The sequence below is a fragment of the Erythranthe guttata genome, chromosome 6 (assembly GCF_056151865.1).
Source record: "Erythranthe guttata isolate IM_541 chromosome 6, IM_541, whole genome shotgun sequence".
Taxonomy (NCBI): domain Eukaryota; kingdom Viridiplantae; phylum Streptophyta; class Magnoliopsida; order Lamiales; family Phrymaceae; genus Erythranthe; species Erythranthe guttata.
Window position 1 is genome coordinate 720,764 of NC_142538.1, and position 20,399 is coordinate 741,162.

The 20,399-nt window shown below is 36.7% G+C and overlaps 3 protein-coding genes across 4 annotated transcripts; 1 reads left to right on the forward strand and 2 right to left on the reverse strand.

Moving 5' to 3' along the window:
• The first annotated feature begins 774 nt into the window (after positions 1–774).
• LOC105963348 (uncharacterized) lies at positions 775–4,551 on the forward strand. Its single transcript, XM_012987745.2, has 8 exons — positions 775–1,190; positions 2,142–2,286; positions 2,370–2,538; positions 2,633–2,903; positions 3,061–3,326; positions 3,417–3,632; positions 3,875–3,977; positions 4,175–4,551. Exons 1-8 carry the CDS (start codon positions 1,040–1,042, stop codon positions 4,237–4,239), a joined length of 1,386 nt encoding a protein of 461 aa, XP_012843199.2. The 5' UTR covers positions 775–1,039; the 3' UTR covers positions 4,240–4,551.
• Positions 4,552–4,796: 245 nt separating this feature from the next.
• LOC105963359 (uncharacterized) lies at positions 4,797–6,284 on the reverse strand. The gene is made up of 3 exons (XM_012987754.2): positions 6,124–6,284; positions 5,385–5,544; positions 4,797–5,233 (listed from the first exon to the last, which is right to left on the reverse strand). The coding sequence occupies exons 1-3, from the start codon at positions 6,200–6,202 to the stop codon at positions 4,999–5,001; spliced, it is 474 nt and encodes a 157-aa protein (XP_012843208.2). The 5' UTR covers positions 6,203–6,284; the 3' UTR covers positions 4,797–4,998.
• A 452-nt stretch (positions 6,285–6,736) lies between these two features.
• LOC105963338 (neuroblastoma-amplified sequence protein) lies at positions 6,737–18,809 on the reverse strand. 2 transcript variants are annotated; one of them, XM_012987733.2, is made up of 12 exons: positions 18,476–18,809; positions 18,306–18,354; positions 17,254–17,430; positions 16,411–16,612; positions 16,151–16,335; positions 14,679–15,663; positions 13,126–14,090; positions 12,946–13,028; positions 11,724–12,083; positions 10,053–11,241; positions 9,636–9,901; positions 6,737–9,553 (listed from the first exon to the last, which is right to left on the reverse strand). In XM_012987733.2, exons 1-12 carry the CDS (start codon positions 18,560–18,562, stop codon positions 6,905–6,907), a joined length of 7,197 nt encoding a protein of 2,398 aa, XP_012843187.2. In that variant the 5' UTR covers positions 18,563–18,809; the 3' UTR covers positions 6,737–6,904. The 2 variants fall into 2 exon arrangements, with proteins under 2 accessions (XP_012843187.2, XP_088675336.1); XM_088819210.1 differs by lacking the exons at positions 16,411–16,612; positions 17,254–17,430; positions 18,306–18,354; positions 18,476–18,809 and having other exon boundaries at positions 14,679–15,724; positions 16,151–16,285.
• Between the last annotated feature and the right edge of the window lie 1,590 nt (positions 18,810–20,399).

The following is a 20,399-nucleotide window of genomic DNA, read 5'->3' on the forward strand; positions in this document are numbered from 1 at the left end:
AGTTTAATAAGCCTATAACCAAATTTGGAATATTGATGGAGCCTTTGTTTGCTTCAGAGTCCGTTCCCTTGTACTACAAACTCTTCGCAATAAATGTTCTGTTATGGATAGCGTACTTCATTTATCCCGAGTTCAATTAATTATACATTTTAGAATAAATTTCAAAATTGTCATATAACTGAGTCTCATGCCCCGTTTGGTTGTCAATACAAGATTAGTGTAGTAAACAAAATGTGACGTCTAATATTTTGAGTTCAACTAATTTGAAAAAGAAAAAACAAAAAAACCTCAAATTCACATCAAACAACTTATAAGTGATTAAGCAACTTCACTAATTTGTAGTGAAACAAACCACGAGTATGGCATGTGGTGGTGGTGGGCCCCCACACACCCATAACAAATTATGTTACAAAATAATAGTAACGAGGAGGATGGCATAAAGTCCTATGTCTTAGGTCTCCAATTTGTCATGCTACAAACTTTCATGTCAATCCCATGTGACATTTATTATTAACTCCTTTGAATTTGACATTTATACTTTGCAAGATCCCTCTTTAAAAAAATATAATATATTTTTTTATCAGATTTTATTCCGTCGTATTTAATTATTTTGTTGAAATGAAAGTTAGGCCCAAAAAACCGGCTAATTGACGGTCCCGCAAATCAAATCTAACGGTGTAGATTCACAGATCACGAAAATGCATGTATAACACTTCACCGTTAGATCAGCCTGAACTCCCAATTACCGACACCAATCGACATTCCACAGTCGACACGTGTCATGATCACACATGCATACAGAATAAGATCGTATCAGCATAACAACGTAGCTACTTTTACACACACAGAAACACGCTATAGTGTGTGCTTTTCTGTTTACACACAGTACACACACTCGCAACTATATTTATTGATGCGGCATACGTGAAAATCTGATCGGCACTGCATTTCGAGAAACTCTCTGCACTCCTTCAATTTTTACTAATTTATTTTTTTTCCTGAACGAAAGAGAAGAAAAAAAATATTGTTGCAGAGAAAAATGGAAATTTTCTACTATTTCGTGTTTGGGGCGTTGGCCGCGGTGGTGGCGACGGTGGAGCTGAGCAAAAGTAACAAAGATCGGATTAATACTTCGTCGTCTTTCAATTCCTTCAAGAACAATTACCTTCTCGTATATTCTCTCATGATGGGTACGTATATTCGTTGCTTGATCCGAGATCTAGGCATTTCACACATTTTCTGCACAATTTGATTTGATCTATTACAGCCTGAGCGAAAATGCTATCGATTTTTTTTCATGTTGCTCGGTTCCAATAAAAATTACGAAGGAGGTCTGTGTCGATAATTACTAATTAGAAGCATTTTTTTTTTGGCGCTTTGCACGTAGGTCTTATGTCCTTTTCCGTTATGTTTGATGTTCGTAAGGTGTTTGTAAAAATGTTTGTCTAATATAGTAGATCCATGTTCTAAAGGAATCCAGTGTGAGGGCTAATATATGCTTATTGTTCTGTACATCGAAGCTTTTGTGTGTGATCTGTGTGCTGGATGAGTAAACTTTACGTGATTCGAGTGCTCCCTCTGTTCCTAGGATCTAACTTTTGTGAATTTGGCAATGCTGTTTTTTTGATGGATCTAGATCTTATTTGAGCTCGTCTGCTTGTGTTTTTTTGATAAGGTGATCTATGCTGCTGAGTATGGTTTCCGAAAATTTAAACCGATTTTGAGTATCTTAATAAGTTTAACAACTGCCGTTGCTTTTATCTGCTGATCTAATCATAGTAAATATATTAATTGAGTTCATTAATGATTGTAAACTGAAGGAAGAGACCATGTTCAATTTCAATCATAAATTATAATATATATGGGATACTCCATCACCTTTTTGTAGTCTAGGAACTGCATGAGCACATACTCTTGTTGGTTCTCGATGTTATACTTATATTTCGATTTATAATCCGAGTTGAGTTAATACTGTCAAACCAAGTTGTCCCATCACCATGCAATCCATTACATTGTCATATTGCTATTTTCTCAGTTACACGCTCTCTTGGGTAGAGCTTCTAGAAACTTCTTTAATTCTGGATATATATTGGACATGATATTTGCTTTGCTGACGGTTTACTTTAAATGTGGCAAAATAGCTGGTGATTGGCTGCAGGGTCCATACGTTTACTACCTTTACAGTACCTATGGCTTCGGAAAAGGTGAAATCGGACAGCTGTTTATTGCGGGATTTGGGTCTTCCATGTTGTTTGGAACCATTGTTGGATCTCTAGCAGACAAACAGTGAGATAATCTCCTCAAATAATGTAAATTTACCTTTTTATTGAAATATTCTCCGCATTTTAAGTTCCGTAATGAAATTGCAGGGGCCGGAAGAGAGCATGTGTCACTTATTGCATCACGTATATACTGAGCTGCATTACAAAGCACTCTCCTCAATACAGAGTTCTGATGGTTGGACGTGTTTTGGGTGGTATTGCCACATCTCTCTTGTTTTCTGCATTCGAGTCGTGGCTTGTGGCAGAACACTTCAAGGTGATGAAATGGTCTTTTTTTCATGCACTGATTACAAGTCGTTGTTTGTTTCTATTTATTGATTGTAATCTTGAATACTTTATAATATTCACAGAGGGGCTTCGATCAGCAATGGCTCTCTTTAACTTTCTCGAAGGCAATATTCCTAGGCAACGGTCTTGTTGCCATTGTAGCTGGGTTATTTGGAAATTTTCTGGTCGATTCATTGAATTTAGGGCCTGTATCTCCATTTGATGCTGCTGGCATCTTTCTTGCTATTGGAATGGCTGTAATATTGTCATCATGGACCGAGAACTATGGGGACCCTTCTGAGAGCAAAGACTTGCTTACTCAATTCAAGGGCGCAGCCGTAGCAATTGCTTCAGGTAATCCTATTCTCTGAAGTTAAATATACAAACTGATACTTAGCGAATCTGTTTCCTTGTAAAGAGAAGCAAATGGATCTAAGTTTCTTTTTCTTTTCCTAATTGTTTAAAATGGATTTTTATTTTTGTGATCTGATGTGATGATTTTCCTGGTCAGATGAGAAGATTGCACTGCTTGGTGCAATACAGTCTCTGTTTGAAGGTTCTATGTACACCTTCGTGTTCCTCTGGACACCTGCACTCAGTCCTAACGATGAAGATATACCCCATGGTTTTATTTTTGCAACTTTCATGTTGGCCTCCATGTTGGGAAGCTCGATTGCAGCTCGCTTGTTGGCACGTAGCTCAGTTAAAGTGGAGAGCTACATGCAGATTGTATTTGTTGTTTCTTCTGCCTCTCTTTTGCTTCCCATATTGACAAATGTATGTCCAGGTTTCTGTTTGTTCGTTTGCTTGATTTTTATCTTTGTGTAGTGGACTCCGTCTAACTTCCTTCTTACCACTCTATGACAGTTCTTGATACCTCCTTCAGGGGTCAAAGGTGGCAGCATCTCATTTGCAGGCTGTCTTCAACTTCTTGGCTTTTGCACTTTTGAAGCTTGTGTTGGTCTTTTCTGGCCGTCCATTATGAAGATGAGATCCCAGTACATTCCTGAGGAGGCACGAAGCACCATCATGAACTTTTTCCGCATCCCTCTAAACATTTTTGTCTGCATTGTGCTATACAATGTATGTCTTCTCGATCTTTGCTCTATCATTATCCTTTTATTTTTTTCTCTTTCGAATGAATAGATATGCAACTACATAAATTGCCTTTTAACCCAATCAAAATTTTCTTTAAAAGAAGATTAGAACTCGTTCCTAATACTAAACTAATTTCCGTACCATGATATAATACCTTGTCTGATTTTATGAACCAGTTTAAGGATTACAGGTTGATAGTTGTTAACAATTATCTGAATTGTTTGCAGGTTAATGCATTCCCCATCACAGTTATGTTTGGAATGTGCTCCATCTTCCTCTTTCTAGCCTCCATTCTGCAGAGACGTCTCTCGGCACTTGGAGAAAAGCCAAGTAAGTAATGTATTTGCTTCTATATTACTGTTTCACCAAGTCTTTTTTACCTAATGAAAATTCTGTGGTGTAACATCAACAAAATCGGGAAATTTTGCACATCTTCTTGTAAGCTTAATAACGTAAATCTCTATGGAAATATATTTCCATTCTTCTGACATGTCTTCTCTTTCTCCTTTCGTCGTATTTGTTTGCAGAGACAGAAGATTGGGCTATGATGAAGGATAGAAATGCCGAGGATGAGCCATTAAATGTTACTTAATCGATTGGTTTCAACTAGATCATCCAGTTACTGCTATAATCTGCAGATAGGAGTTTGCGTAGTTAAGCATAAATTTCAATTTGTTGCAATGTTAAGAAATTAGCGGCCATACAGGCAAAGAAGGGCGCCGCCAGACACATGGAAAAATCTACTAGTTGGATTCTTTCTCATGTGGGTAATGTGCAATTTCAAAACATAGTACCATCTATTGCTTTTGTCTCGTGCTGTAATAATCACCGTTCTTTTCGTGATTCTGATATCTACATTTTTTTCTCCTAATCGAGGTTTCAAGTCCCGAGTTTTGTATCGGCATATCTGTTTATTATTATTATTTTTTTTATTGAAATAAATTCTTGCTGCAAGTGTACAAATCACATTTGTTTCACCCGGTCGTACATTTGCTTGCAAATGTTTTGTCGAAATTGTGTTTTTCCATCATTACTTTACCATTTGTAAATTTTGAGTTGTAAAAAAAAAGTTCCACAGCTCGTTCGGAGAAATCGACGATAAAGGAAATTAAATAGTAGTAGTTCATTGCAAAATAGAAAGGGAAACTATTGTGGGATGCAAGGTCCTGTTATTTGCGTTTGAATTTGTTATATTGTTACAAGACATTTTACATATTTTACAAAGGGGCTATGAATTATCAAAATACTTTACATATTTCTTACGAAAAGACCTAAGGTACATCATTTACTAAGACAATTATACAAATTAACAAAAGCATTAGGTCAAATCCATGTCAAGTCAGACAGATATCTACAGCAACCGGCTTCGTTTCGCATGTAATGAAGCAGTTTCCATGTCCCCAACAAAGAAAAGGATCTTGTCTAGAATGCTCGAGCATGGTTGTTCTTCATCTATGGATTCTTCTGCTCTATTGTTAAACGAGTCAAATGTTCGTGATTCAGGTTCTCTTGAACCTAAATGCCGTTGAATTTGACCTTGATGAACTAAGAAACAATCATCTCCTTCCATTATTATCTTCAACCCCCTTAAAAAAAAGAAAAAAAATCGACTGTCATGTACGTGAACAAAATCACTCTGCTCAGAGTCCACATAAAGTTATATTTGCAGAATTATAGGCAACAATGTCTTTTTTCTGCTGTGAATATCAGTTCATAAAATCGGAAGGGTAAACTTACAATCCAACTCGATCGCAGCGGTCTTGAACAATGAAGACATCTTTCCATGACTTCGAATCTAGAGGAGCGTAAAATGTGGCATTATCAATTCCCCATCTTTCTTTAAATAGATTACACCATAACATCTCGTCTGACCCTAAATCTCTCCATTTCCTGCACACTTTTCACCACAAAAACAAACATTTTTTTTCTTATCACTGTAATGAATATATACATATATACATAAAGCCACTCTCATCTAGTAATCTACTTCTTCAATATGATCAGTTGATTGCAATCATGGTGCGTAAAATTAACATTTTAATGCCAATTAAAAGAGATCAATCAACATTTTTTTCCAATCATGATCCAAGATTTCTTAGTTGTTTTCCTGCACATAATGTGGCTTGCTGCAGCTGGTGTCCAATAAATTGTTCGAATTACAAAAAATAGATGCCTGGAAATTAATCATCAATAAACAGAGGAGCTGTTTGTTATCCTTTCTATGCTCTCTTTATCCACTTAGATCACGAGATTCAGAAGACTCGGGAACGAAATAGTTCTTCTTAACTGATATTAATTGAACATTAATTGTGCGATTGAAATTAATAAATCTGATTAACTAAAAAAAACAGATTTATCCCCAAAAATGTACGATTGAAGTAGATTTCAGCAAATCGAATTAAGATCTTAAAATTCGCCCTAGAGACGAGATAAAGTGAATCAGAGGAATTTCCGAGAAGAAAAATTGAGTACTGACCAAGTTGAGCAGCTGCGAGATTTTGATGATCCAACCAACAGAATATCTTCAGATAAAGATCGGTCGGCAATTTTTCCATATCTCGATTTTCATGAGAGAGAGAGAGAGAGAGAGAGAGAGAGAGAGAGAGAGAGAGTAGAGAGAGATTGAGATATCGAAATTCTTCAACCGATTCGCTGTTTCTAGTAGTCTATTAAATATCTGCATATGTTTTGCCAACCTGGTGGCTCTTTGTAACTCCGAGAGTTGCTCTTGGCAGTAAGCGGACCGTTCTATCTGACACGTGTCAGAACCCTGTTAACTGTTTTACCCGTAGCTTACGAAATGCTAAAAAAGTTTTCAAGAGAAAAAAACGACTTCTATATAACGTACGATTTTGTGTATGATTTTCGTTAGTGAAATAATTTTTTAATGTACTAATAGCATATTTTTAAAAAACATTTGATTTTAAAAAATATTGAAAAAAATTAACATTTCAATTATTTAGACAAAAAATGTGTACTATAGTATACGATTTTTTGTAATTTTACTCAAATTAGTGACATGATTTTTAAACAAAATATTTCATCAAAATAAAAATCCTTCATTTGAAAGAGCAACAAAGAAAACTAAGTTACAAGAAAAAAGAATTTATTTCTACAAACAATCCAACTGTCCATATATAACTAACCTTGTATAAACCAACGGTTTGTAAGATTAACGAAACACAACACAATTTTTCCAGCTGATAGAAAAGTACAGCAAGTATACAAGAGATGTGTGAAGGCGAAAAGTGCACTAGTTATCTAACATCAGTTGGCAGCGACGAGAGTGCCGATTGGATCAAATTTTCAAACTTGCCTCTCAAATTGGCAACAGTATTTACCAGGGGTTCACAAAAGCTCGAATTCTCCCACGACGACTTTCTTTCTTGTACTTCTTCGAATTGCCTTTCCAAATATTTTCGAAGAGTTGACTCTGCAATATTGATCAAACTAAGCGAAGCATTCATATGCATGAATTTCGTGACCAGAAATCCAGCTAAAATGTGCTGATTCGCCTTCACAAGCTCCGCTATAAAACACGGAAACACAAGTTTCACAAAGAGGAAATCGAGCTTGTCTTCATTTCTCTCACCTCCAATGGAGGGCCCATGTTTAATTGTCGATGCACGTGCCTCTTGAAACTGACGACAAAAGTTACCCACCATAAAGCACAGGTAAGAAAACGTGGTGCCATAAGAAGCTTCCGTAATAATATTTGGTAAAATCCCAGACGATAAAACGAGAACAAAAAAGAAATGGTCATGAGCAATGTCCTCTGATATGCCTCCTTCCTTGAGCTTGTTCTCAACCGCATCTAAGCATTGCAGCTGTATTGCCTCATACGGGAGCAATAATGTCATCTTAAGAGCTAAAAAGCAATCCATCTCAAGTGCATTTTGAGTCAGAATTCGAGTATCATTGTCATCGAGTAATACCCCACAGTTTTTGCCAGCATTTTGGTCCAGTAATTTCAGTATGTCCGTTTGGCTGGAGAATTTTACCATTTTCTTGAGTACTGTCATCCAACAAATATGCAGGGGATGAATCGAAAGGGTATTATTATTACTTTCTTTTGTTTCTTTCTCAATTGATGATTCTTCTTGGAAGCTCTCCCAGCCCTCGTCCCAGTCATCACTGCTCCAGTTATTCACAGCATCAGGTGCCTCCGCAGAATCACCGTCATCTACTCTGGCGGTAAAGAGTCCTTCCCACTCAGCCAATACAGCCAGCAAAGAGCTGATGTGGAATGGAGTGGTGGCCGATTCCGATACCCTTAGAAAGCAGGAAACTGCAGAATCCACAGAAAGTATATCCTCTGGTGTGATTTCAAGGCCAGGGGAAATGGATAAAAGCAGCTGTGATGATTTAAGAGCCACAAGTGTACTCGAAAACCTACTCGATGAATCTTTTACAACAGTTGGGTCGTCGGATGTATTTTCGTGATCAATAGTTCTATCCTGCAAATCATCCCAGGCTTCCCATGGCAGAAGGTATGTGGGTCCCTCAGAAGAAAAAACCTTCAAATTTCTCTTTCTACCAGAAATAAATTGCATGAGCTCCAAGGCGTAGACACGAAGATGGCTTGGCAGCTGCAAATTGTCAGAGAAAGTAGACATTCTATTCCAAACAACGAGCCTTACTTTCTTCAGGTGCTCCTCACAGTCACCTTCAAGTTTACTTAGAGACGATAGCAAGTAGTGTAAACTCTGGCGTTCGGCGGACCCACGAGCTATTTCTTGTAGAACAGTTTCCAGTATGCTCAGATACAGGTTTGGAAGATCTTGAATGTTTACAGAAAGTTCCAAATCGGTTGTGATGAAAAATGATCCAGGTGGGAACTGTGCTAAAATGTTGGAAAATACATGAGATATGGCTTCAAATCCACAGCCACTAAAAATCATTGCTCTGCAAAAATTGAAAGTTTCGATTGCAACACTGCACTTAAAACCACCGGACACGTACTTAACAACGGTGCCCCAACCCTGATTAGGTGATACTATCTCCTTGAGAAGCAAATCCAAGAAAACTCTGAGACATGTAATTGAACATTCAGAATAGAACCTTTCACTCGACGAATCCAGCAAAAACAGATCCTCAGTATCATTCATCAACCTGAGCCAGAAGCTTATAAGTTTCACAAGGCACTCTTTCCCAGTTAAATCACCGGGTAAGTTCCTCAGATTTTTATGGATGGGTAAGATGATAGTGAAAAATCGCAGCACGATGTCCAAAACACCTTGATATTCCATGAATCCAATGTGCTTTTTGCAGATACCATACATCTGCTCTATCTCATCTATGAAGGCGTAAATGTCTTCAGAACTTTGAAAATGAGTTTCTCTTTCAGCTTTATCTTCTAAATTGATCAAAGAGCTCACCACATAATGTGTATATACGTATTTCCATGATAAAAGATCCTCACGTGCAGTATCACCATAGATAAGAACAAGGTTCTGAACCATTTTTGCTAATGGCTCAACATTATCTTCATTTATTTGAGCACATACTTCATCGTTGAAGGAACCAAAATTTAGATCCTGTAACCCAGCAATGTTTTTAAAATTTAGGCCCTTTATAAAGGAGACCCTGCTGCATTCTTGCCCAACAATTTTGCAAAACTGAGCTAGTCCAACGGTTCTTGGTTGCACTAAATGTTGGTCAATTGCAAGTGGTAACTGTTTCGATTCTTCATGGTGCGTATAGCAGTCAGAGAGTAGATGATAAAGAAATGCAAGTCTCTGCTTATCATAACCATCAATTGCAGGGTAAACAGACAAAGAAATGGATTTAATGACTTCTTCAGCACAAGCAAGTATTTCTTCCTTAAAATCTGAAACTTCCTCCATGATATCATCAACACTCCATACCTCAGAAACAAGTATAGTACTCAGGTAATACAGAAGCACCTAAACAAAGACAAGTAAAAAATCAATTAGCACGACAATTAATCACAACGTACAACAGACTAGATAGTAAAAAAAAATGTACCGTGCTATGATCCAGGCCATAGGTATGGGCTACGATGAGAGCATCTTTCAGGATGTACTTCTTATCCATTTTAACTGATTCGATAAGAGAAAATAGAACACTTTCTATATACTCCACATCTCCTGAAAAAAACCGAGAGATTTCCACTCCAGGAATTAATTTCTCCAATACCCTCGATTTATCTGCTACAGTCTTCTGTTGTTCTAATTTGACTTTCCACTCATTCCAAAATGTAGATTGGGCTTCATGTACTTTATTGCATTCATCTGAATTTGAAACGACGTGAGTTCAACAAGTTTCACAAGAAAATCACATCGATGAAAAAAAAAGTTCCTCGCAAATCACGTTGGCACCAGTAAATTATATTTAAGATAAATAAGTCAAAACTGTCAAGATTTCACTTGCGATTAGAAGTACCTGAACTGAGTAGTTTGTTTTTCTCTTGAAGCTTGTTCAGCAGCAGCTCCCTCCTTTCAGCAGGATTCGCACATTGAATGCCATGACTGTGCAACAAACTATATATCATCCCCACATTCATGAGACTAGAAAATTCTCTGTAGTTTTCTCTTATTTTCAGCTGTTCTTCAATTATTTCCGCTCCGTGAACGGCGTCTATAAGATTTAACAGAATAGAACAACCTATAACGTCCTCACCATCAGAAACAGGTGGTTCTATAATTGATTTAGCCAGAGAGGCAATAATATCATCTCTTGGGGCAAAGCCACTCCTTGTCAACCATGTTAAAATAGCCATCACTGCTCTAGTTCTTACACTAACACGTTGGATTGTGGACACCGAGTCCGAAGAAAGCATTTTCCCAAATTCTGCATCTTCACTCAATTTCAGCAACCATGGGAGGTGAGAGGCAGCAAACGAAACCACTTTCCCGTTCTCCTTAAGGGATTCCCAGTCATATTCATTTGGTGAGGAAAGAGTTTGGGCAACCAAAGAAAGTAAACTTTTAACTTTTCCAAATTGGGGTTCCTTGTCCTTGGAACCTACATCGATCCTCCCAGAGAATTCTCCTGCGGAACTCTGTTCTGAGAACTCTGAAGGCTCTCTTCCAGTCAACGTAATCAAAGTTTCACAGTGGTCCTGCATGTCAACATCTTTCCATTCATGAAGAAGCTCACCAATCGATTCTTCATCACAGTGGCTCAAAGCAAAACCTAAAAGCAGCTTTTGCGATTTTGAATCCATAGTCTCAAGGGCTTGACTTCTTGCAAGAGCAGCACACAAGTCCCATATAGAGCCATGGCCCTTTTTGGCTAACACAAGACATAGATCAAAAGCTAGCTGCACATCTCCCGCAAATGCTGCTTCTCTCGCTATAGCTTCTTGAACTGTTGATATGTCTTGCTGTGAGCTCAATCCAAGAAGCTTAGCAATTTCAATAAGTTCATCAACATTTAGATAAGCTCCACTTTGACTTGTAACTGCCAGCTTAATGATTTCCATAGGATCTTTTATTTGCCTAAATGCCATGGGAAGAAGGTTTACTCCAAGATTTGGAAGTCTAACAGTAACGGCATCAATTATGTCAGCTTCCACCCTGACATTTCTGCTGCTAGGAAAAATATTCAGACACTCCTTAGCCTTCCAGATCTGGATACAAATTCCAGAAGTTTGATCAATTATTTTGTTTTGGGTGTCAGAAGAAAACAATTTTCTACAGCCAAAGTTTGAAAATGCAGTAAAATAAATTTTGCCATGACTGAACTAATGAATGGCATAGCAGTCAGAAGATTCGCAAATAAAAGCAGAACAGCAAGCAAGGTGAGCATGGCACTACAGGAAACCTGGAACAGGATAGTTCATCACCAGTGATTTCAGATTTTTATTTCTTATGGATACACATTACTTAGACAATCTTGAAGGCACAAGGCAACAACTGAATTAATCAACTAGATCCCATCATAAAACACTATAAGGAGTCCTTGTCATGTCTGACACAAATAATTTACTCTACGAGTACAGAGAAGCTAATTTACTCATTAGTAAAAGATGTCTGACCATAGAAACCCACACGGAGATGATTGACTGTATGCCTTCTAGCAATCTTTATAGAGCTAAGATTTAAGAATTACCTCAGAGCATGCAAGAGTAGGTGCTGAGAAAAAATACTCTCTCGCGGCCTGAATAACAAGATTTTCAGCCTTATCAGTTGCCAAAGCAACTGAACTGGTACCTTTCAAATAATTTCTTGCTAATGAAAATTTTCCTGCTTTAAGCAATCCCCTGCAGAACTCAATCAGCAAATACTCCAAATCTAGAAATGGGAATGCCTTTTCTTGAAGAGATAGCAAATCACGCCACATGTTTGCCCAATCATGATCTGTTCGACCTGGTTGCCATCGAATAAATTTTGATAGTAAAAGACGAAGAATTTGTTTCACACCCTTTTCATCACAGTGCGCGTCTAGGAAGAAACTTATGGGCTTTGGGACCTGAACACATACGAAACATCATCATTGAAATTCTATAAATGCATGCATTAGCTAAAATGACAAGAGCCCCAAACTGGGTATTCTCGAGATCATGCATTTACTAAAGCAAATAATGGCCACCACTGCCACATGTCTCTTTCAAGACGGGAGCTCAATAAACCAAAACAAGAGAAACAAGTTCGGACTATATGATGCCTGAACCAATATAGATTAGCCTATGATATTCCTATTATGGAGGAAAACTGTTGTTCCCTTATTAAAAGAGAGAAAATCTGTTGTCGAATTTTCCAACTCTTGCTGTATGCAGACAAAAAATAAATAAAATGATACAAGTGAATGACAACAACCTTTGTCTGTATAACAAAATTAGAAAACAATATTACATCCAGCCCGCATAACTTGGCATGACTAGGGCATGTTCAGTTGCATAAGCTATGCTAAAAGTGCATTTGCATAATTATCTTAATAATGACTCCCGTTATCACTAAGCTACTCCCGAATTAATGACTGGCATGACCAGTGGATGAAAAGACCCAAGTGCTCCAAAAATTCGTTATCAAAAAGTTTCAAGTTTTTTTCTTCAATACTCCTTTGAGTTCAACAGATAATTTGCAAATAATATTAATGAAAATGTAAGAACAAGTGTTCTCCTGACACAGATGCGATTTTAAGCATTTAAGTTAGACAGTCCAGAAGTACAGATCTTTAGATCTGTAGAAAAGCAAATGTTACCAAAAAGTCATGGAAGCATGCTCAGCTACATCCTGGATCAATGTATGGAACATAGAGAGAAGCAAGCATAATTTTAATCCACTGATTTAGAAAAGAGAGAGTAAGTGTTAAGCCAAGCAACATAACCAACCTGATAATTTGTCAACAGTCGTCCTGCTTCAACATGGCCCTCAGCAAGTTTGAGCCTGCGCTTGATATCCTCAGTTTCAAGATCTGTCAGTTTCACAAACATTCAGTTACATTTGGCCCTATTAACTCGCACTGAAATCCCAATCACAATTGAACAATACAAAATAAACTGAAAATTTACCTCTTATTTGTGGAAGTTTAGACAAAATAGTGGTCATGGTGCTCCACCTGTCTATATCAGTGCACAAATACATACACTGGAGAGCACAATCAACAAGCTCCACTTCATCTTTGAAAAATTGATGGTTAACCATGTCCCTGCAGCCCTCTTCAATTATTACTAAGCACATGTCTAGTTTACTTTGTGTAGCAATTTCTTTCAGCCATCTGATCAGAAATGAGTCAACAGTCTTATCACATGTAAGATTACCAGCAGTAGCATCATCTCTACTCACTGAATGAAACCTCCTTTGCATAAATGGAATAGCCTTTTTGTGTAATCTAGAGATTACATTATCCTCCTTTACACCCATCATTATCAACTTGAACTTTTCATAATCTGGCAGTTGTTCCCAGGTAACCAGGCTCATAGAGAAGTTGGTTTCATCTTCACTTTCATCAGAGTATATAAGCTGGTGCAAGTACGAAATATCCTCAAGGAATTGCTGCAATTCAGAGATTCCTTTACGAATTGCCAAGTCAATCAAGCACATGCAGTTGTCTAGCTGGCCACTTAAGGTATCAATATCTCTAGCTCGTTTCTTGTACCAAGTGGAAAGTTCAGAAACGGATGGCCATTGAAATGCAATGTGTTTCATTATAATGGGTTCAGTCATAAGTTGGATGCTGCTCTCATTCCCATGAAGATTGTTGATAAGCATCACCATCTTTTCAGATTCCACCCAATCTTCATCCCTAAGAACTATACTTGAAGGAGAAGAAATTGCAGGAAGCAGCTGTCCATAGGATTGAACTGGTATAGTCTCAGGTATAGCAGCTAAAACATCCAACATAGAAGGGATCAAAGAATAAGGATGACGCTTAAATAGAAGGTTCAAGGCCCCAATCTTCCCACTTTCTGCAAGTACTAAAGCAGCTTTGCTGATGGGAAAATCACGGAATCTACTATACTCCTGCACAGAGAACCTGCAAAGCTAAGTCACTAAGCTGCAAGTAAATGAAACTGTTGCAGTTTGTGCTTTCATCTGATTTTTTTTTTCCTTTTTTTGTTGTTAAATTGTTAAAAGGACTAAAGATGCAGATAGATTCTTACTAATGTAAAATGTACATGCACACACACGCACAATTTTTGCCTTCGATCTGATTATATATATAGACATGCATATCCTACACACTAGTGAAGCATAAAGTTAAGGTGTTAATATTGTGGCCAAGCTTTGGCAAATCAAATGGATGCAAGGATATGGTAGCTAATGAACACGAAGCTATTACATGAGACTTCCAAAATATTCAGGAACATAGATATATTTCAAGATGCTGACTTACGTGACTGACTTGGACCTCAACAGTGATATGAAGAAATTCTAAAAAGCTGATTTTGAAATAGTTTGCATGCACATTGAAGCGACTCTAAGAGAATGTTTCAAAAAACAAATTACTAGGTGAGAAAACTATAATATTTAACCTAGAAAAAGTTTTTTCTAGCTTTATGCAAATAAAAAATAAACAATAATGACATCTGATGATAGGTAAAGGGTAATCATGAATTATCACCTGCCCATGTTTATCCCAAGAAATGTCTCTAGTCTATCTGTGAACTGTAATAATTTGAGTCTTGCCAAACGGAAGTTCCAAATCTGCCCATTCTCATTATCATCCAACTTGGAAAATTTATAAGAGTCCGTTAAGCGAAGGCCAAACGAAAGTAAACTCCTCATTGCATCTTCCGTTGGTCCTACTTTATCCACACACTCTGAAAGTACGAAAACTTGGTCCTTGATAGACGACAGTATAGTGTTTATCTCATGCACCCCTTGGGCAGAAGATAACCACTGTGACTTTCTCACTTCATCTTTGTCAAATCCATGACGATCAGCAAAGTCAAGAGCAGCCTGATACCTTCGAGTACTAATTAGATTATCATAAATTTCAAGAACTGATCTTTTTATCAATGATACCAAACTCCATTTCAGCTTGGAAAAATCAAACTGATTGGGTCTCTCTACTGTGACACGCTTAATAAGGCCTTTCGTTTCAGACGATCTATAGCTATCCTCGGATGCATTGTCTAAAACAAAAATCAGCCCTGGGTTCTGCTGCGCTCTTTCTAATAGGGGTACTGAATATGCATCATCGCTCTCTGATACAGTTACATGGCTATGAATGTCAACCATCATAATGGTGCCATTTTCTCTTGCTACTGTAAGTACATCATTGGACCACCAAGTAAAATCCAGAATATTTCGCAAAACATCTGTCCCACTGCTTGAAATTTCACTTGCCGCCTCCGAGTTGCAGCTCTTACCATCCGAAAGTTTTAAGAGAGAACATTTTTCTTCATCAAGTAGAAAAGTGTATAAGCATCCCATCATATCCAGGGAAGCGACAAATTTTCCACATGGCGAGAATAGCACTTTTGGAGATGTGAGTTGACCATGATACTCTTTTGACATGGAATACAAACCTTCAAATTCAGTAAAAAACACCGACTCCATCTGTAAGCTCTTTTTTCTTCGCCAAATAGATATAGAACAGGGTCCTGCAGGAAACGCGTCACAAAAGTCAAATATTAGACGCTATCTAGGTTCCCATTTCTTGTCCTGAAAGAAAGAGAACGTGAGGGAAAATGATAATTAGAAAACGAAAAGGACAAAAATCAAGGACTTAAATAAACGGAGTTTTGAAAGTTTTGTCTATCTGATTTGTTGACAAGCATAAAATTGTTATCTGGACAAATAAGTCAAGACTGCACATAAACTCAATTGCCAGTCACAACTCACAAACTATGAAAACTTTTTATGTCGGTTTATTACACAAATGTCTTAGTGTTAAGACAAAGATTACAGTCCATAACATATTCAACCTTTTTGGAAAAGTCAAATAACTCAATAAAACAACGTCATAATACTCCCATAAACCTTATGCTACTAATGCAATTCCCCATTTTTTTTTGGAATAAACATTAGCAAGGTACTAGATTTAACTACAATTCAAACCACGGATTTGGAGAGAAAGTGAAAAAATACCAGTGCTGACTGCTGCAAATAAAGAAAGTTCTGGATGATAGTCCCAGCAACAAATTTCCACAGGAAATTGTCTTGACACCGATGCATTGTTCAATGCTTGTTTTGAAAATATGGAAGCACTTGGATCCTTAGAGATCTCAATATTATGAAATGAACCATCTGAAACAATAATAGTGAAGGTACACCTGCAAAAAAAAAGTTAGAAGACGCGAAGAGTCTAGTCAGCTGAACTAGTGAATAAAAGCTTTAGTCAAACTTACAAGTAAGATTTCTTCCCAGAAGCGTCATCCTGCACGATTAAACCAACAATAGGTAAGGAGACTTTCAGATGCCTCTTTGTAATTCTGGTCATTTCTTCACCATTTGGTTTGACAATATAGATGGTATCAGTATCATCAGCAACTCCAAGTAATTCATGAGATTCTGACCAAGCTCCACATGTGAATGTGCCAGTATCACCACCTACATCAGCCAAAACCAGCAGTTACAGTAAATATGTTGCTGCAAAATTGTCCAACCATAAAAAACTGGTTAACACATTGTAAGTAACTTTGGCAGATCTGCCAAGATCCTCCTTAGGGCCAATGATCTCAATAATGAATAAGAAATGATTTGTCAATAAAAACCCAAAACATGTTTCTCAGAAATAGTATACCAAACTAATAAACTCAAGGGAATCTGGCTGCTTTTCATGATCTCAATCACAAGAAGATACTATATAAGAAGAGACTGACCAATCCTCATAAGGCATATAAATTTACCCAAGTGGTCAATATATATAGGTGCATATGTATATATGTCGTAGTACAGTAATTCCAACATTTAAAAAAAATAGGACAGCTATCTTCTGTTATAACTTATATTTAGCTATTAGTAAAACAAACTTCCCAACTTTTTCTAGTTATGTTCAACATATCACTTTACACCCATTAACAATTTTTACCTTCTACAAAAAGGATATAAGGAGCAAGAAGTTAAGCCAGAAGAAGCATGACTTCCAAAAGAAGATTTTATTTTGTAATCCTATGAAGTAACATAAATGAAAAGTACTACCTCCCTAAACAATATTTTGACATTGAATATCAGAGACAAGTAAATCTTACATGTGAAGATTCCGACTGGCTCCTGGTACTCATTATCCTTTTGCAAAACTGTTATTTGATTTCCGGAAGCTACAGCAATATAATCACCTCTCCCAGAGACAAATAAGGAAACTAATCTTCTCAATCTTCTCGGTTGCCTATATTCACTCCATTTCTCTTTAAGTTGAGTAGTAATTCCTTCGAGTATAAATATACCATAATAATTTATCAGCAGTTAAGTTCATAAGCCACCAAACAAACAAAAACTAAATCACCTTCTGAAAGAAAGCAAAAATTTGACCTAATCCAAAAGCTAAAACAAGAAAATAGAAAAGGATGAAAAGGGAATTTTACTACTGGTAATACAAAACTGACTAGTGGTTGTTGTATGTATAGCAACATAGTCAGAAGCAAATACTTCTGCACAGGTTCCATCGCAAAACAACAATAGAGAAACAAAATAAAGGAGAAGCTGTTAGGCAGTTCTTTATGTGACAGCATCACTTGGAATATTCATTTTGTAGTTGGAGAAGATGGAATTGATTGCATTGAGGTGATGATATAAGTTGGATATGCAGAAATTTAGGCTCGTTGAAGCGACAGTATGACAATAATTGTAAGCAAGAAAAGGTGACAATGCTAGCAGGGAAATGTGATGGCCATTCGGGTGTGAGCAAAACACATGACCCCAATCAGCAGATAGAAACAGAAGTAAGTTATACACAAGGAAAACTATCAACATTCTAATCCCAATAAAAACTTAGAACTACTACTCAAAACTTGGCACATTCCTATAACAGTCTTCAACTTAATAAGCAATAAGCACACACATCAAAAAAAGTAAACGAAATGATTGAAGAAACCATAGGTTCTCACGACACAAACATCGCATTCCGTTTAATCAATATTTCACAATAATTGCGGCAAGGAAATAAGTCACTTCACTCTCATCAAAACTGAACCAAGCACAATAAAATTTTATTCGCTCAAAGTTGTCATAAAACTGAGATAAAACACTAAAGTTCAACAAAATAAATGAATCGATTGTCGAATTCAGAGAAAATCAAATATACCTCGGAATGGAAGATAAGTAAGTAAACTGCCTCCGCCACCTTCTTTAGGCTTAAAACCCAAAAAACAATCAAAAATAACAATAATTAACTACACAGAAATTCAATTGAAACTAAAAACCAATTCACTATTCACAAACGGTGAAATTAAAAATTAAAAATCAAAAGAGTACCTGTTGCTGCGGAGGATAATTTGAAGAGTAAGGTCTCGAAGCGTGATGGCGCGTCTCGAAGAGTACTTCTTCGATACGCTTCTCCATTTAACGACGCGTGTAATTCTATTCGTATATAACTCTCATCAGCAACAGCAAAATCTCCGGTGATTTTCTCCGGCGAGATCTGAATCCTCAGGCCATCAGAATTGCACAGAACTGGAGGAGAAGTGCGAGAGACCTTTTTCCGTTGCTCCGTCGCCGGTTCAGGGAGAAAACAAAAGTTAAAGTCGCGTTTGCGACGGCAGCCAAACTCGTAGTCAAATTTTGACCTTCATGATTTTTCTAATAATCTATTTTAATTATCAATTTATTTTAATTGTTTAAACTTAATTGTGATTGGGCCATTACTCAAAGAAAAGCCCAAGGGGAAGTTATTTATCTGCCCGAAAAAATTTAAGCCCAGCCCAAAAATAAATTCAAGAGTTCTCCGACTATTAAGAGTAGAGATCTAAGATTTGAATCCTACCCCAACCCTTATTTTCCATTGATGTTTTTTAAGTTGACTTTGTCACACATATTTTTCAAGTGATTTGCAATCGGGACTATATTTAAATAAATTTCGACGGTTCGGAAATACCAAAGTCAATTAAAGCCTAGCTTAAAGTCAACCATCTTAATTTTGATTAACCAGATTATTTCGTTTAGTTTAATCGTGGACGTACATTCATTCAAAATCTACTCTTTCTACTTGACCATACACTTAGATTGAATGTGCCACTTCTCTCTTCTATTTCTTCCCCTACTTCCGTCATCAGCTTGTTTTTTTTTTTTTTTTTTTTCTGTCAATACGAAGTCTTAGTCGTACATGAATGGATGGAATAAAATAAAGGGTAAATTACAACCACCCCTGAGGTATGGTCAATTTACGAAAAAAACCCTCATGTTTGGATAATTACATCTACCCCCTTCAACTATGATTTTTCTTACATCTACACCCTTATGGTGTCAAATTCAACATAATCATCTAGATTTCGTGAAATGTGGTCTAGTTTGTACTCGTTTTGTGTAAGAATACAGTTTTTGATGCACCACAATCTAATATATACAAGCTTAAAAACACGTATTAAGATCATCTTGCTTTAAAATGTGGAGTTCGGATAGAATAAAATGGGTACAAAAGGGATTATAATCCATATAATCTCGAAAATTCCACGAAATTTGAAACCGCAAGGGTGGACGTGTAAAAAGATTTATAGTTGAGGGATGATTGTAATTATCCAAACAATAGGGATTTTTTTGTAATTTGACCATACCTCGATGGTAATTGTAATTTACGCTAAAATAAAATAGAGTGGGAGAATCCGAACCTTTGTTGAAGGAAAAAGATTCTGATTGTCTTTCAGATAAGGTGCCTAGATTCACCGCTATATGTTTGTTTATGTACATTATAGTTGTTGACCGGATTAAACTAATCCCTTCCATTAATTACATAGATTAGATGTAAAGAATATTTTAAGCATATATGACATTTATATATTATATATATCCTCAGAATTAATTAATTATGTTTATAATCAACTTGCAAATATTTTTCATCCACAATTAATGTGAGTTTTTCTTTCAATAAATTGAAAGGGCAAAAATATGCTGGAACACCGCATGCATGTATTCTGGTGTCTCTCTTTCCTTCTAAAAATAAATATTGGGTAAATTCCAATTTCTCTTTATACTTGGTCCGATATTACTTTACCGTCTTCTATTTTCGATTGCATCGATTTGCTTCCTTGTGCTTAAAAAATTATCTCAATGTGGGCCTCGCCGTTAGTTTTCAGACCTTTGACCTTAACACCATTTGGTCTAAGGTCTGAAAATTATAAAAAAAACTACTCCTCCCAATTTAAATAATTATAAAAAATAAAAATATATTGCGGTTGACGTCGTG